This window comes from Delphinapterus leucas, chromosome 1 (genome assembly GCF_059928025.1).
Source record: "Delphinapterus leucas isolate spDelLeu-1000000601 "Yukka" chromosome 1, BTC_Dleu_Yukka2, whole genome shotgun sequence".
NCBI lineage: Eukaryota > Metazoa > Chordata > Mammalia > Artiodactyla > Monodontidae > Delphinapterus > Delphinapterus leucas.
The window spans coordinates 147266667-147285083 of record NC_143129.1 but is presented as its reverse complement, the minus strand read 5'-3'; the positions used below and the strand labels follow the sequence as shown (position 1 = coordinate 147285083).

The 18417-nt window shown below is 44.0% G+C and overlaps 1 protein-coding gene across 1 annotated transcript in view; it reads right to left on the bottom strand.

Annotated features, from left to right (window-relative positions):
* RAB3B (RAB3B, member RAS oncogene family) overlaps positions 1 to 18417 on the bottom strand; it is a 49822-nt gene that overhangs the window by 10209 nt on the left and 21196 nt on the right. Inside the window, exons 2-3 of the mRNA XM_022575676.2 lie at positions 5380 to 5498; positions 2007 to 2131 (exon numbers count right to left, since the gene is read on the bottom strand). Of these exons, the coding sequence (XP_022431384.1) occupies positions 2007 to 2131; positions 5380 to 5498 (244 nt within the window). The remainder of the gene's footprint in view (positions 1 to 2006; positions 2132 to 5379; positions 5499 to 18417) is intronic.

Here is an 18417-nt window from a genome sequence, read left to right as displayed (position 1 = left end):
ATGTACGGGGTACACTAAGTGGGGGCACAAAGAAAAGAGCTGGGGGAATATGGAAGAGGCTTCAGAGCAGTGAAGGTGTTCTGAAAGCTGAGTGGGCTTTCAACAGCTGGATAAAAGTAGGGGATGGGGAGTAGAAAAGAGCCTTTCAAACAGATGGTACATCGTTGATCCAGGGACAGCGTTGGGAGTCTCGGCGACAGCAGGCTGAAGACATAAAGAGAGCCTGAGGTCACCCATGTGAGGGCTTCGCCACATGCTCACTGTTCTGTGAACTATGGGAATGGGTAGAGGCACATTCTGGATCCTGAGAACCTCTGTGATGGGGTAAGAACCATCAAGAGCCAAATGGCCCAGCCTCCGTATTTATTAAGCACCTACAGTGTGTTAATTTCTATTCCAGGACACACTGGAGGACAGGAGAGGGAAGAAAGAAGTATAGGACACTCTCCTATACATCTACTCACAATACACATAACACAAATATATACAAGACACAACTCACACTTGTATATTATACAATTTTCCCACCTACCAGCCCAAATATCTGTACTTCAGAAACTGGCAGAGAATATAACTTTAAACTCCCTATTCCTCAATACTTACAGCACCTAGGTTGTAAGAAATACTTAGGGAGACTGGCTAAAAGCTAAGCAGTACTTCATTCTTCTAGAAGAAGACTTCCCTAAGGTGATCTCACATTGAACCCCAATACAGAAAAGAAAAGAAAAAAAGGAAGAAAAGAAAGGCTGCTCTTTTAAGCAAGTGTAGGTAGGCGTCCTGCTGTGCAGTCACTGAGACACATCTGAGGCACCTGGGTCTCAGTGGAGCACAAGGATCAAGGTGCTTTAACCTTGGAAAAAGTCAGAGCATCACTGAGCTGCATGCTTAAACCATGTTGTCTCATCCCTCATGCAATTACTTTTGCCGTGAATTGTATTTTGGTGACAAAGCATCAGTTTACACGGAGAGAAATTGTAAGACACAGCCTACGATGTTCAGTGTTGTAGTTGCTGTAAGGCATGTTTGATATTAAGGACGTTGTCATATTCAGCATATAGAGTCTGCTCTACCGTTGCCAGTGGAGAGCAGTGTTTCTCTGGAATAATGGGTTTGTTTTCATCTTAAGGACCATCTCTGAACCATGTAACTGATTATGTTTCCCTCTTTGCAATGGTTGCTGGGAAGCTCAAAGCAAATATTTTGGCCCAACTCTTGCACATGCCCAAAAACTTATAAAATATACACTTATCTCACCCCTGGCCTCCTCTTATGTTCTCCTACACTTGCTTTTGCTTTGCTTCAATTGTCTCACTTATTTTTTTATTGATGTATTGATACTATGATGATTTTTATAGGATACCTCAAATCCTTTGTGGAAGGAGCTGGTTAAAAAAATGATTTCATAAATTTACATTTTATTTATACATTAAAGGACCTCGCTGGTGGCACAGTGGTTAAGAATCCACCTGCCAATGCAGGGGACATGGGTTCGATCCCTGGTCTGGGAAGATCTCACATGCTGTGGAGCAACTAAGTCCATGCGCCACAACTATTGAGCCTGCACTCTAGAGCCTGCGAGCCACAACTACTGAGTCCGCGCACCACAATTACTGAAGCCCATGCACCTAGAGCCCATGCTCCACAACAAGAGAATCCACCGCAAGAAGAAGCCTGAGCACCGCAACAAAGAGTAGCCCCCGCTCACCGCAACTAGAGAAAGCCCGTGTGCAGCAACGAAGACCCAACGTAGCCAAAAATAAATAAATCTATAAAAAATTATTTATACATTCAATGTAACAAAATATACATGTATAATAAATAATGAATACCTAGAATTCACTAGCACAAAGCCCATATGTACATCACACAAATATGAAACAATACACACAGAGCACATATGCACATAATTCACAATCACAGCACATCCTTAATGTCACAAATACAAACACACACTTGTCCTCTCCATTTGCCCCACTCCCGTGCATACACACGTGTCATGCACATACCCAGCTGCTCTGCGAGGAGCCGGCCCTTCTCGGTGGGAACAACCCTCTCTTCCTCCATGTCACACTTGTTCCCCACCAGGATGACCTGCGCATTGTCCCAGGAGTAGGTCTTGATCTGAGTAGCCCTAAAGAGAGACAGAGAGATGACGGTGTTAACGACATCCTCCTAGGCTAGAAAGGACCCTGCAAAGCTCACAGAAGCCCCTTCAGTGGGGTTCGCAACACACAAGATACTGTCAGCTAATTCATCCTAGGACAGTCAGACCTCTGCTCCTGCTGGCTGTCACAGATGCTGACCCTTAAGCCCTGGTTGCAAACTTCACTCAGCTATTTGGAGTCCACCTCTAATGCCCTCTCCTCACAGGCAGAGAGCTCTTTCTAAAACATCTATCAGATGATTCGTCCTTTCTTAAAAGCCTTCTCTGGTCCCTGGACTAGCTAAGCGATGAAGTCTAGATCCCTCAGTTAGGCGTTCAAGACCATTTACATCCTGCCTCTCCAGCCTCATCACCCTTCCTCTCACTTCACAAACCTCACCCATTCCCCAAAGGCTCTTCCATGGCATGTGCCTTTGCCTTTACTGGAAATCCCTTCCCCACACTAAGTCATCCTCCAAGGCTCAGGGCTGATCCCACAGTTGCCTGGGGGAGGCTTCTCAAGCTTCCCCTGGCCCAACAAGCCTCTCCCTCCTCCTCTGTGATTCATAAATCTTCACTGAGGCCTTAGATCATTATTATTTGTAGAAACCAAAATGTCAGCAGTGGTTTCCCTCACGTAGGATGATTATGAAATTTTATTCATTTATTTATTTTTGGCTGTGTTGGGTCTTCGTTGCTGCGTGCGGACTTTCTCTAGTTGTGGCGAGCAGGGGCTACTCTTCACTGCTGTGCACGGGCTTCTCATTGTGGTGGCTTCTCTTGTTGTGGAGCATGGGCTCTAGGTGCATGGGCTTCAGTAGTTGTGGCACTCAGGCTCAGTACTTGTGGCTTGCAGGCTCTAGAGCGCAGGCTCAGTAGTTATGGTGCACGGGCTTAGTTGCTCTGAGGCATGTGGGATCTTCCCAGACCAGGGATCGAACCCGTGTCTCCTGCATTGCCAGGCAGATTCTCAACCACTGTACCACCAGGGAAGTCCCAAAACTTTAAAAAAATACTTTACCTTTCAAAATTTTGAAAGTGAGCATGTATTACTTTTATAATGAGAAACAAACTTTTAAACAGAGGAAATAAAATCAGACCTTTTTATTGAGGAGACATCTTTTTGTGTAGTTGGCCTAACTCTGTCCCCAAATACCTCATCAGGTAGAAACAATTACCTTCCCTTTTGTTCCCCTACTCTTTTTTGTGGCACCTGTCACATTTGGCTGAATTTATCTGTCTCTCCTTGAGAGCAGGGACAGGCTTATTCATCTTTGGGGTACCAGCCCCCAGCATAGAGCACAGAGAAAAAAATCATTGATTGCCTGGTGAAGGAAGAAGCCAGCAAATGATTGATCCTGAAGCAGATCTAAATAAAATCTGACCCTATCCTGACACTGACAATCTAACTTAACCCTAACTGCAATCTGGACCGATAGCCAACCCTGCTCCTAAAGCTCATCTCACCACCAATCTTCTCCTTAAGGGTGAAAAGCCACTCCCTCAAAGGCTGGAATTTACTCAACCACCATTTGTGGTGAACCGACAGAGAGCCAGGTTCTGTGCTGGGTACTGGGGCTTAGATGGCAGGTGGGTGCTAGGCTGGGACCAAGTTCCCCAGAGGCAAAACTAAAGGCCAGAGCTTGGGAAAGATAGACATTCAGTCTTCAGCTTCAAGACAGGTACATGGAGCCAACTCCCCAAGTCTCCCATGCCACTCTTCTGTCATCTTCCTCCCTCCTCCCACCACCATCCAGGCTCAGCTCCCAGATTAGCAACTTAGGTTATTCTTGGAGGAATCTTCACCAGGTGTTAAAGTCACTGTGTGCCTGAGGCAGAAGGAACAGCGACTGATGGAGAGAGGGAAGGAGGTCAAGGCCGACAGGGAATGGGCAGTGTGGAGATACTTAAAGAAAGAGCTAATCACTTCGTAGTGGAGGTGGGGGGGAAAGATGGAGACATGGGAGAAGGGAGGAGAAGAGAAAAATCATGACTGGAGGAGGGAAGAGAGGGAACAAGAAAGGAAAAAAGCAGGAGAAAAAAGAGGCATAAAGAGAGAGGAGGGGAAAAAAGAGGGAGGAAAGGAGAAAAAAGGAAGGTGGAGAGAAGGACTTGTTAAAAGGAAAGGGGGAGAAAGGAGGAAGAAGGGGATGACCAACAGACTAAGAAGGACCACACATGGGTGACAGGCATGTGGGTGGCACCCTAGACTGATGCTCAGAACTCAGGGGGTGGGCGGGGAGAACGTGGCAAGCAGCCTGCAAGGCCACTCCCAGCTCAAGGCTCCAAGGCACCAACAGTGCTGCACATAGTCATGACAACTGTTCCTTGGGAGACAGGAAGTCTTCAAAGGGTAGCTGTTGGGCAAAGAAGAGCGGGAGACAAGCTTGGCACTGGCCAGCTCTGCTGCTGTGTGCCCAGCCTACTCAGCCTCTCTGATTGTGAAGAAGAGCCAGGCACACACGCTCCATCTTCCCCATCCTTTCCACTGATTAGGGGCACCGGGTCCTGGCCCTCTGTCTCACGTGCCCTTCCTCTCGTGCTCCCTTCTCCCTGTGAGTAATGCTCCAGGAAGAAAGATGTAAGTTGCTCAGAGGTTATACCTCTGGGAAACTGTGCCAATTTCTATCGTATCAAGATATTGAATCTTTATGAACTTGGACCCCCGGCCCAGGGATAAACTTTATAGGGAAGCAATATGTGGATTCACTTAGCACTATGTCCAGAATGATCTCTCTAAAACACTAATTTGAACCTGTTGTTTCCCTGTTCAAATGTCCTCACCTACCAGATAAAATCCAAATCCCTCATCCCAGTACACAAAATCCTTCATGACCTCTGCTCTTCTTACCCTCTCACTTACCTTCTTATCTTTGCACATCTGTACTATTTTTGTGGAACATTCTTACCCATTTGTCCCTCTGGCTAACTCCTGTTCATCTTTCAAAACGCAGCATATGTGTCAGCAATTCCAGGGCAACTTCCCTGACTTCCGAGGCTGGGTCAGAGCCCTCCGCTGGGTTCCCACAGCCCTGGTGCCACTCGCATCACTGCACCTGTCACATGATATTTTCATTGCCTGCTCACTGATCTGTCCTCTCCTCTCATCTGTGAACTTTTTGAGGACAGGAGCCATGTCTGATTCATTCGAGTTTCCCTAGCACATAGCACAGAGCCTAGTACATACTAGGTTTTCGTAACAGTTTGATGAGTGGGTGAAGGAACGAATCTCATACCAGTCTTGGACAGCATTGAAGGATTCCTCATTGGTGACGTCATACATCAGGATGAAGCCCATGGCTCCACGGTAATAGGCTGTGGTGATGGTCCGGTACCGCTCCTGTCCAGCCGTGTCCTGGGTGGGAAAAGGAAAGTGTCAGCCTCCTAGAAAGTCTGCTTTGTTTCTAAAGAGTCCCCAGGACAATTAAAATCATCCAAAGTATATTTAAGGAGCACCTATTATGTATCTTTTATTGTACTTGGTGACTAGAATAAAATGGTTTCTGAAACCTCATAGAAATTAATAAGAAGATAATTAAAATCCCAATAGAAAAATGAGCAGGAGTAAAGAACAATTCACAGAAGAAATGTAAATGGATAATCATTATATTAATAGGTTTTAACCTTATTTTTAATTATAATTCCCATTATAGTTGAGGATGTAGTGAGATGTATAACCTCATACCTTGCTTGTGGGAATGACACTTGGTTCAATCTTTCTGGTAATCAATTTGGAAGTCCCAAGAGCATTAAAAATAGTTGTACCCTTTGAACTAGAAATTTTTCCTTCTAAAAACTTTTTCTACAAAAATAGAATATCAGACAAATATTTATGCACAAAAATGCTTCTTACAACTTTATTTAGACATTGAAAAACTGACATCAACCTATATATTCAACAATAGGAGAATGGTTAAAATACAAGATTTTTAATGTGTTTATTTATATAAGAATATTTATTATAATGGAACAATTCTTGTATGTGCGATATAATGTCAGTTTCATAACTATATATGCAGAGAAGAAAACTGGAAAGAAACACATCAAAAGGTTAATAGTGATTATCTCTGTATGAAAGATAAGAATTACCAGGATTTTCATTTTCTTCAGCTATTTTTATTTCCTCTATGCTAAGCATGTATTACTTATATAAGGAGAAACAAACATTTTTACTAAAAAAAGACGAAGACAATTCTTTATCTCAAGCAGCTCACAGTCTAGTTGGAAAGACAAACATGTAAGCAAGATAAGCCAAGCCCCACAACAAAGTGTTACTGGAGTACACTGGGATGCTTCACAATGTCCACATGGTCCTTATGTGAGGGACCAGCCGGTCTTCTCTGAATCATTAGTTTTAGATGTGTGATACTTGAGCACGTATAAAACATTTCCTCATATATTATCTTATTTAAATTTTATAATAATCTCTATGAGGTAGGGATCAGTATTTACATTTTGTAGTTGAGAATGCAAAAATGCAGAGAGGGTAAGTGATTTTTCCAAGGCCACAATGCTGGTGACAAAAGCTATGCCTTAAATCTAGGACTTCTGATTCCAAGTCCAATGCACATACCATTATACCTCAATCAATGAAAGATTTATCCACAGGCATTTACTGAACACTATCCATAATGATAATAAAAACAAATAGGGACTTCCCTGGTGATCCAGTGGGTAAGGTTCCATGCTCTCAATGCAGAGAGCCTGGGTTCGATCCCTGGTCGGGGAACTAGATCCCACATGCATGCTGCAACTAAGAAGTCCACATGCTGCAACTAAGAGTCACACGCTGCAACTAAGAGTCACACACTGCAACTAAGAAGTCTGCACACCGCAACTAAGATATCTGCACACCACAACTAAGAAGCCTGCATGCTGGACTTCTCTAGTGGCACAGTAGTTAAGAATCCGCCTGTCAATGCAGGGGACATGGGTTTGAGCCCTGATCCAGGAAGATCCCACATGCCGCGAAGCAATGAAGCCCGTGCACCACAACTACTGAGCCTGTGCTCTAGAGCCTGCGAGCCACAGCTACTGAGCCCGTGTGCCACAACTACTGAAGCCTGTGCACCTAGAGCCTGTGCTCTGCAACAAGAGAAACCACCTCAATGAGAAGCCCATGCACCACAAAGAAGAGTAGCCCCAGCTCACCGCAACTAGAGAAAGCCCATGCGCAGCAACGAAGACCCAAAGCAGCCAAAAATAAATTAATTAATTAAAAAATAAAAAAATAAGAAGCCTGCATGCCACAACTAAGACCTAGCACAGCCTAACTAAATAAATAAATGGTTAAAAAAAAATAATGAGGACAATAAGAATTATAGCCTGCCATTAATTGTACATATGTTGCACCTGTTATCCACAAACTTTAGAAAAACCCTGTAGGGTACATATCATTACTCCCATTTTACAGATGAGAAAACTGAAGTTCAGAGAGATTGCCCATCAAATGTAAGATTTGGGATTCAAAACAAGTATGTCTGACTCCTACACCCATTACAGTATATTGCCTTGGCTATGAACCATACTTTGTGTGACACAGAAATGGAACAAGGACCATCCTTGCCCTAAGGAAGCCTCAGTAAAAGTAAAGAGGTGGCTAAGACATACCACTGAACTCATAATAGCAATATGTGGCAGTATGTCATCAGTACCGGGTATGTGGCATAAAGAAAATGTGTTACACAAGTCAGATAAGGTAGAAACATGGTGGTTTTAGGTAGTTATGGAAGATGTCAAAGCAGAGATAGTGTACCAGTTAGGGTAGACTGGGTTATTCAATAATACGCAATCTCAAAATCTCAACAGCTTCAAAAACAAGGTTTTATTTTTCACTATTTTTACATATCCATCAAGGGTTGGCTGGGTGCTCTGCTTTTTGTCTTCCTCATTCCAGGATAAAGAGTGACAGGGTGGGGCTTCCCAGGTGGCGCAGTGGTTGAGAGTCCGCCTGCCAATGCAGGGGACACAGGTTCGTGCCCCAGTCTGGGAAGATCCCACATGCTGCGGAGCGGCTGGGCCCGTGAGCCATGGCCGCTGAGTCTGTGCGTCCGGAGCCTGTGCTCCGCAACGGTAGAGGCCACAACAGTGAGAGGCCCGCGTACCGAAAAAAAAAAAAGAGTGACAGGGTGGCTACGAGAGGGAAAGAAAGTGTATGAGTCATGTGTTGGCTCTTCCACTTTTCCCATTCACTGGCCAAAGCAAGTCACATGCCCATACCCAAGAAAGCACAATTCTATAATACGCCCAGGAGGAGAATGGGAAATGTGGTAGATGGCATAGCCACTCCCATGTACCAAGCCCAGGAGCATTACCTACAGATGTGCTTACTTGGTAACAGAAGGAGACAACAGGGATTTTCCGAAAGAAGAATTTTCCAAGCAGAAAAGTGAAGGAAAGGTATTTTGGCAGAAGGAAGATTTTTTTTCCAGTGACTACTCCAGAAGAACTTAAGGAACGGCGGGAAATGAGTACATGAAGCTAGAAAGAGCTTTGAATGCCGTGCTATGGAGTTTGAACTTGATCTTTTTAGGGTCAAAGATTTTGAGACAGGAGATTAACATGATTGGATTTGAACTTTAGAAAGATCACCCTGACTCTGATGTGGAGAATGAACTGGAGGAAGTAGAGATGGGAGGCAGGAAAGCTGGTTGGTTAGATCTTTGCAGTGGTTCAGGTGCAACCTAAGACGGATTTGAACTAGAGTGGTAGCAATGAGGATGGAGTAGAAATAGACTCAAGAGGTATTTAAGAGGTGAATTACAGGGCATGATGACAGATGGGTTTTGTTTCTGGCAGGGCTCAGTTTCTTCATGTCCTGAGCAATTCAGCTCTGACCCAGACTTGCACATTACTCAGCAAAACAAAATCTGCATTTAACACACCCACCATCCTTGGAGAGCATAGGAATCACCATCTTCTGTTTGCTGAGCAGGTTTTTGGGTGTCTTACTCTTTACCTCAAGCAGCCTAACAGAGTATTCCTTCTGACCACATACAGTACTTCTCCCTAAGAGTTCTGGCAAACAGAATTTTATCCAGCTCATGAATGGGTGAGTGGATGAATGAATTAAAGAATGAATGAAGAGATAGATGATTGAGTGAGTGAGTGAGTGAGAGTGAGTGAGTAAACATCTAACACAGGAATCTTAGGCACTAATATTAGAGAAATAGTCACTGTCTGCCATATCTCACAAAAGCTCTGTGTGTGTGTGTGTACCTATGAAACACTGCAGCAGAATTTGATCCTCCCCTCCCACGCTCTTACCTCTGCTTCCTGAGCTCCTCAGAGCCAACACAACAGATGAGACTCCTCCCACCAATCTACAGGCTCAGACCTTAAATCTTGTCCTGTAGGGTTTAGAATTAAGCCACCTGTCCAGACTGGTGATCCAAAGGCCCAAGCAGGATTTCTGAGCAACTGCACTGCCAGCAGTTCTCATCTCTTCTCATTCCACCCACATTATACCATTTCTCTATGGGAGTTTCCAGTCTCTTAGCTCTGCCTGGAGCCTGGCCCTGTGCCCCAGCTCTTTGACAAAGAATCCTGCCACCCAATTGATGCCCAATTAATTGGAAATCCTGGTATAGAATAATAAATGAGCTTGGACATGGAATCAGTTTCACCTCTGTACTCCCAGTGCCTAGCACAGGGCTATGCACACAGTAGGGATTCAATCACCACCTTGTTAAACAAAAAGGCCATATAGTTTTAAGGTTAGGAGCACGGTCTCTGGAATTAGACTTCTGGGTGTAAACCCCTGTTTTAGCACTTACTATGTGACAATGGCAGGCAGCCTCTAAAATAGCTCCCAATGATTGCTGTCTCCTGGTATTCATGCTCTTCAGTAATCCCCTCCTGGGGCAATTTTCCTTTCGGGGCCTTAGTTTCTTCATTTATAAAATGGGAATAATAACAATACCTATTTCACAAAGTTATCGTGAAGATTAAGAACGTTATTATATCTAAAATGCTTGGAACAGTTCCTGATACAGAGTAAATGTCACTTAGGCATTATTTTTGTACTTCCACAGTCAGCCCCAGGAGCAGGGCCAGCTTCCCAGGGTCTGCCCAACAGGAGTGAATGAGTCTCATGCCATGTGCCACTTCTTTCTCGTTCAAACCTGCCCAGGGATGCCTCCACCCAGGGTCTTAATATGATGCTTCCCTCAAGGAGCAGAAAGTGGCCAGACAGAAAGGGAATGGATGAGTTAAGAGTTGAGCAGGTTTTGGACTTCCCTGGTGGCTCAGTGGTTGAGAATCTGCCTGCTAATGCAGGGAACACGGGTTCCATCCCTGGTCCGGGAAGATCCCACATGCCATGGAGCAACTAAGCCCATGCGCCACAACTACTGAGCCTGCATTCTAGAGCCCACGAGCCACAACTACTGAAGCCCGCGCACCTAGAGCCTGTGCTCCGCAACAAGAGAAGCCACCCCAATGAGAAGCCCGCCCACCACAATGAAGAGTAGCCCCCGCTTGCCACAACTAGAGAAAAGCCCACACGCAGCAACAAAGACCTAATGCAGCCAAAAATAAATAAATAAATAAATAAAATTTATTTTTAAAAAAGAGTTGGGGCTTCCCTGGTGGCGCAGTGGTTGAGAGTCCGCCTGCTGATGCAGGGGACACGGGTTCGTGCCCCGGTCTGGGAGGATCCCACATGTCATGGAGTGGCTGGGCCCGTGAGCCATGGCCGCTGAGCCTGCGCGTCCGGAGCCTGTGCTCCGCAACGGGAGAGGCCACAACAGTGAGAGGCCCACGTACTGCCAAAAAAAAAATTAATAAAATAAAAATAATAAAAATTAAAAAAAGAGTTGATCAGGCTTTGGTCTGACTCCCAGCTCTGCCACTCATCAACTGTGTGCTTTTGGACAGCTTGGTTCTTTCATCTCTCTGAGGCTCAGCTTCCTCACGATTCGAATGGAATAATAATGCTTACTTTGTAGGGTGTTTGTAATTAACTAAGATTATTTTAAATGTCTGGCTCATAATAGATACTCAAATATAGGAGTATTTGTCATTTTCATTATTATTTTACTTTTCTAAGCCTTAATTTCCTCATCAATAAAGTGGTGATAATAATACCAGCCCTGAAGTGGTTATGTGAGGATCAGTGACAATGTACTGGTAGAGCTTGGCAGAGTGCCAGGCACATAGTAGGTGCTCAATGAAGTTCATAGTAGCTACTGCTATTACTGTTGATATTGTTGTTGTTGTTGTTATTCATCTAAAGAAAAGCAAGTTTGGAAACAACAATCCAGCTCTCACTACCCTGTGCTCAATAGAAAGTAGCCCAGAGAATCGCTTCTAAACCTCCCTCTCTCTTTTATTTTTAAAAATCACTTTGACGAACATTGATTCCCCTCCCACTGAGGAGAGTCAGAAATAGAACAAAGAGGAGACAGGAAGGAGGAGAAAGAAAGAGGCATGACTCACTGGCTACTTGAGGAAGGAGACCGTGTCATCAAGAGCAATCAATTCACTTCTACGAAGCAGACACTCATTGAGCTCTTCATATGGGCAGAGCCTTATGCCAGAGAGCGGACACCATGATGCACAAGCCACCATCCCGGCCTGCAGCAGCCCTGTCAGTGTGGCCGACAGACACTTGCTATGTGCCAGGCGCTTTGATAAGTGCTTTATATATGGGATCTTATTATTTGTACTAACAAAATAAAACTGCTATGTGCCAGGCACTATGCTAAGCACTTTTCCTACTGTACTTAATTTTCAAAACAGCCTTGAAATACTGTTATCTTTACTTACAGATGAGAAAAATTTAAATAACTTGCCTACAATCTTGCAACCAGTTCATGGCAGACAGATTCAAAGCTAGGTCTGATTCCAAAGCCTGTGCTCTTCCTGGGATGCCCTTTGCTCTACGTTATTTCTCTTAATTATTATGTCAGCCTGAAGCAGGACAAGTTTGAGTCCCCATTTTATATATGGATTAACTGAGGGTCACAGAGGTTAAGTAAATTGCTAGAGTCACAAGCTATAAGGAAGCAGAGTCAGGATTCAAATTCGGTCTTTTGACAAGTGTGTATTTTCAGCACAGCCTATAGCCCAACCAGACTGTGTATTCTAAATCCCTCTCTGCCCCTCAGGACAGGACCCAGCCCACCCTGAAGCCTTCCAGATAGGAGATCCTCCAACCATGTCTAAGACTTCCTAAGGCCAACAATCTCCCCTCCACCAGAGGGTAAGGCTGGAAATCACCCACAAAGCTTAAATGGAATCACGTGTGTCTGGCACACAGGTGCTCAACAATATTAGTTATGTTCTCTGTCTTGATTGAATCATTGATCCAACACAGATCCATCATTTCTTTCTGGAGTTTCCTCCTTGTCACCCACACATGCAATACTAATTTCTGCTCCATATGTCTGTTCATGCTACTCTCTCTGCCACATATGCCCCCTCCCAGCTCCTCCACTTGTCTTGACTATCAGATTGTTGAGTTCTAAAATTAAAAGTAAATCTTAGAAGTTACTCAATCCACCCGCTCACTTAAAAAAGGAATTCCTTCTACAGCATACTTGCATTGAGTGCTCCCAATGTTGGATGCCTACCACCTCCAAAGGCAGCCACTCCACTGATGGACAGTTCTGAGTATTAGAACATTTCTTCCTTCCATAGAGCTGAAAGCTGCATGTGGTAATTTCTATTCATTGATTTAACGCTGTTCTCTGGAGACCCAAAGAATAAATCTATTTTTTCACTCGTGTGGCAGCCCTCCAAATATTTAAGTTCTAGGTTTGTTTAGCTCTTAGAGTTTACAAAGTTTTTTTCTTATTATCTCAGTTAGTTCCCAGAGAAATCCTGTAAGAGAAGAACCAATATCTCCATTACACACACACACACACACACACACACACACACACACACACACAACAACTGCGTCTTGAAGAGGTGAATGATGAAAAGAGGCTTAAATAAAACCAGGTCTCCTGACTCCAAGAGACCAATGCACATGGCACAGGGCTACATCCCTGATGTTTTAAATCATGTGTGACAGGTACCACAATTAAACAGAATGACCAGAACAGTGACGGGAACTTGAAACTGTGTCATGGGAGAAGCAACTGAAGGAAGGAAGAAGCTTTGGGGAATCGTACTGTTATCTTCAAATATCTAAAGTGCCTAAAGGGAGGGTATTCCTCCTTTTCCTTTCTATTTTTTTTTTTTTTTCAAATCTTCACTGGGCACTGATTCTGTGGCAAGTGTTGGCTAGGTCCTGAAGATAAAAGGTTGAATACTACACATACCTGCTTGAAGTCTACAGTGTCTGTTGACTGGAAAGAGAAATGTGCATTGGATGGGGATTCTGAGGCAGGAGAAGCCCATTCCCATAGAGCCTTCTAGCACCTTTCCTTGAGGCAACACTCTTCCTTTGGAGTTCAGCTCAGCAGAGGAACTAGCCTGACCATCCTGGCAATGTCAAATGCTCCAATTACAGGTTCTCCTGGCACCATATACTTCTTCTTTTTAGCACTCCTCCTCACTGTAATTTTGTATTTATTTGTGTAATTATTTGATTAAAGTCTGTCTTCCCTGCCAAACTGCAAGGGCCACAAGAACAGGATGTCTGGTTTTGCCTGCTATTGTGTCTCCAGTGCCTGGCACAGCCCTGGCACATGGGGTGGGGGAGATTTCCAAAAAATACTGGTTGAAAGGGTGAATTTTGTGGGTGACTGCAACATTTTTGACAGAGCACACTGAATGTCAGATGGGAATTTCTAAAAATCCAAATCTCATCTCCTTACTCTGGGTATAAATCCCTTCCCCAGCTGCCCACACGATGGGGTCCAAGCAACTCCATAGAACATAGACCCTTCAGGATCTACTCAGGTTTCCTTTCCAGTTTCTTCCCTCCCATTCCTCCACTGAACCAGTGAGTTCCAGCTTTGCCTAACTAGTGGTTTCCCAAACACTGCTCCTTCACACCCCTGGGCCTTAACCTGATATGCTGATCTTTGCCTGAAATCCCCTTTCTCTTTTATAATTCACAATCTTCTTCAAGGTCACATCCTCGGAAACTTTCCTTGGCCTCCTCTCCTCTGACAAAGTAACTTCTTCCTCTGCCCTTTTATGATTTGGCATTATATCATCGCACACATCACATTTATTATAGTTACTGGTTCATTCATCTGTCTCCTCTTCCAGATTATGAGCGTCTTTTTTTTGCCACACTGCGCGGCTTGCTTGTGGGACCTCAGATCCCTGACCAGGGGTCGAACCTGGGCCCTGGCGTTGGAAGTGCAGAGTCTTAACCATTGGACCACCCGGGAATTCCCTATGAGCATCTTGAGACCCAATCTTTATTTAGCTAAATCCCAGGCCCTCAAATATAGTGTCTGGCACATAGTAGGCACTTACTAAGAATGCTGGTGAATGAAACTCAAAGGCTGATTATGTGCTGAGGAGGGAAAACTCATTTAGAACCTCAGGATTGGTTGGAAAAGCACCTGTGAGAAAAGGGTCACCTCTTCTTTCTGATTCCTTTCCATGTTATAGACAAAAGAGGGAGGCCCAGAGCAGTGACAGACTTAAGAGGTCACACAACTAGCAAGAGGTTATCTCTGGGGCCTCCATCCCTGGATCCTGCCCTGTTATATACATGCTCCCCCAGCCAAACTCCTCCATCCCCCCCTCTTCAATTCATTCCCTCCAGGCCAGGTTGGGGGGTGGGGATGATGACACCAGGGACGCAAGTAATAAGAGCTTCTGGGCTGGTTCTCCCCTCACCCTGTGCCCCAACGCACAGCTGCCAAGCTCCAAGCCCTTTGTATTTTGCAGCACCTGGGAGCCGAGACATTACGTCCCATGGGAATGGGAGGAAAGCCGAGGGAGAGAGCTTTCCAGGGAGGTTCAGTGTGGCCAAGGAGAAGCAGAGGACTGAGGAAAGGAAAGAGTATTCCGTTAAAGCTGGCTTGGTGTTACACCCATCTGTCCTCAGTAGTACAGACCACGCTCAGAGCACCCTACAGTTTACAAGCATTTTTGTTGCATCATCTCATTGGATCCTAAGAATGACCCTGTGATACAGATTTTTTAGAGCCAGAAGAAACCAATCTTTGAGGTCATCCAGTCTGACTGCTTTATTTTGCACGTAGGGAAATTGAGACTTAGAGAGGTAACTTTCCTAAGGTCATGCAGCTACTTATTTTTTGGTTAGGCTGGGACTCAAATGCAAATATTCTGACTCCACATCCAGTATTCTTTCCAGCACACCATGAATTATTGTCACTATTGATTTACAAGTGAGAAAATTGGAGTCCAAGTGCACATAGGTAGTAACTGGTAGATCCTTGAGGGCAGAGGGCAGGAAAGAGGTCACTGGAATCCAGGACTTCCCTGCCCACTGTAATCCTATCTAACCTTTGAGGTCCAAGTCAAAGGGCACCTATTCTAGGAAGTTCCTTGGGATCCAGCAACATTTTTTCTGGGCCTTCACAGAATGTAGTTGGGCCTTTAATTTAGCCATAGCAGAGCACAGAATATTAGATCTAGAAAGTCCCTGTGAGAGTCATCAATTACACAAATATTTACTGAGCCTACACTGTGCCGGTGAGTAAGACCCACGTGATCCCTGCCCTCGGAATTCTCAGACTAGCAGGGAAGCTACCTCACACGTGACAAATCCTGTGACAGGTACACATAGGGTCACTCCCTCCCACAGATGAGGAATCTGCGCTCGAAGAGATGAATGCCCTGGTTCTTATTTTTAGCCTTGATCTCACACAAAACCCTCAAAACCTCAAATCCTCTCACAGATACTTTCCACTAAGATGTAGGTACTACATTTTACTCCATGCAGATAAACTGAAAGTTATAGGGGTTCCTTTCATTGCCCCTCAATGCACCTGGCATATCTTAGGTGTTCAATAAATTTTTTTTTTTTTTTTTTTGCGGTACGTGGGCCTCTCACTGTTGTGGCCTCTCCTGTTGCGGAGCACAGGCTCCGGACGCACAGGCAAAGCGGCCATGGCTCACGGGCCCAGCTGCTCCGCGGCATGTGGGATCTTCCCGGACCGGGGCACAAACCCGTGTTCCCTGCATCGGCAGGCGGACTCTCAACCACTGCGCCACCAGGGAAGCCCAATAAATATTTTTGAATGAATGGATCACAGAACCTATATCAGGGATTTATTTCAATTCTCATCTATAAATCCTCATTTAGACTGTGGATTTGGGGCTATGCCTTTTATTTCTGTAATAAAAGGAACAATGTCTAGAGCAATGTCTAGGGCAATACATGGCACCTGGCAGGTATTCCAAAAATACTGAATGAACAAAGGAATGAATGAATGAGAGAAGCTGAGTAATATTATCTCTCTGTTGCCTTAAATAACAAAGAAGACATGCCCCAAACATACTCCTCTTATCAAAACCCCTCCTTTCCTCAGCTCCTCTGAAACCTCGCTTCACCAGTGCTCTCCCTACATCTCCCCTGCTCCTGCTCTGTCTCCTAAACTGGCTCTTTATCCCCTGGGCCCCTTACTTCCAAGTTTCAGATGGAAATTTCCAACTGTCTGCTGGACATCTCCACCTAGTCTGAACACCTTAGACATGTACATAGTTGACTATTAAGTATGACCTACTTCATTTGTGTCTTCTCCAGCTAATATGCCTTCATCAGTACCTGGCACAGATCTAGGCACGTAGCAGGTATTTTAAAGATGCCTGCTGAAAGAACCATCATCCCTAACACCCCAGTGCTTTGGCATGGTCAAATTTAGCATTACAGTTGCCAATCCATTTCCTCTTCAGGCTTTTTGCCTCCCAATTGACATCAGCACCATTCAGAGCATTCTGCGAAGTCTCTTTAGGGAATTCGCTTAATTTGCCACCTGCTGTACACTTTAGGTGACTCACCCAACTCCCCTTCAAGACAGGAAGAAATGGGGGAAGAAGTGATGTGGGAGAGGGTCAGGAGGAAAAAGAGAGGCTTGAAACAAGATTATACTTAATATATCCCCAGGTCACAGCAACCAAAAGGAAATGAGAGTCAGGTCTTGTACTAAGAAACTGCTGGTGATAAAAATAGGACCCTTGTCAGGCAATTTGCAGAAGACAAATGGTTAATAAACATATAGTTGATTGTTCAGTAAGTAATCAGAGAAATGCAATTTGAAATAATGATACCATTTTTATCCTATTAAATTAGCTAAAATTAAACTAAGATAATATTCGATTCTGGGCAAGGTAGAGTACAATAGGAATTTCACTACTGAAAATCTATCTAAAGGAAATAATCTGAAACCTAGGAAAAGTTCTACACACAAAGATGATCACTGATCACTGCAACGTTATCCATAACAGCCCCAAATTGAAAAGTAGTTAAACGTTCAAACAATGGAGAACAACTAAACTTTGAGAGGCCAGAGATTGTGCCTCATTACTTTACCACTGTTTAGAGTGCCCAAAATATGGTAAATGCAACAAACATTGTTGATGAAAGAGTTAATGAATAGATATGGTATATCTTCCCTATAAAATACAATGAAGTCATTAAAAACATATTTATACTATTTACAATAGCCAGGACATGGAAGCAACCTAAGTGTCCATCGATAGATGAATGGATAGAGAAGATGTGGCACATATATACAATGGAATATTACTCAGCCATAAAAAGAAACGAAATTGAGTTATTTGTAGTGAGGTGGATGGACCTAGAGTCTGTCATACAGAGTGAAGTAAGCCAGAAAGAGAAAAACAAATACCGTATGCTAACACATATATATGGAATCTTAAAAAAAAAAAAAAAGGTCATGAAGAACGTATGGGCAAGTCAGGAATAAAGACGCAGACCTACTAGAGAATGGACTTGAGGACACGGGGAGGGGGAAGGGTAAGCTGGGACAAAGTGAGAGAGTGGTAGTGTATATATGGACATATATACACTACCAAATGTAAAATAAATAGCTAGTGGGAAGCAGTCTCATAGCACAGGGAAATCAGCTCGGTGCTTTGTGACCAGCTAGAAAGGTGGGAGAGGGAGGGTGGGAGGGAGGGAGACGCAAGAGGGGAGAGATATGGGGATATATGTATATGTATAACTGATTCATTTTGTTATAAAGCAGACACTAACACACCATTGTAAAGCAATTATACTCCAATAAAAATGTTTTAAAAAAACATATTTATAAAGATTTTCTAACAATTTAGCTGTACTTATGTCATAGTTTTACCTTCAAAAAGGCAGGATATAAAATTGAATATACATTATGACCTCAACTATGTTAAAAATTCATAGAAAAGAAACT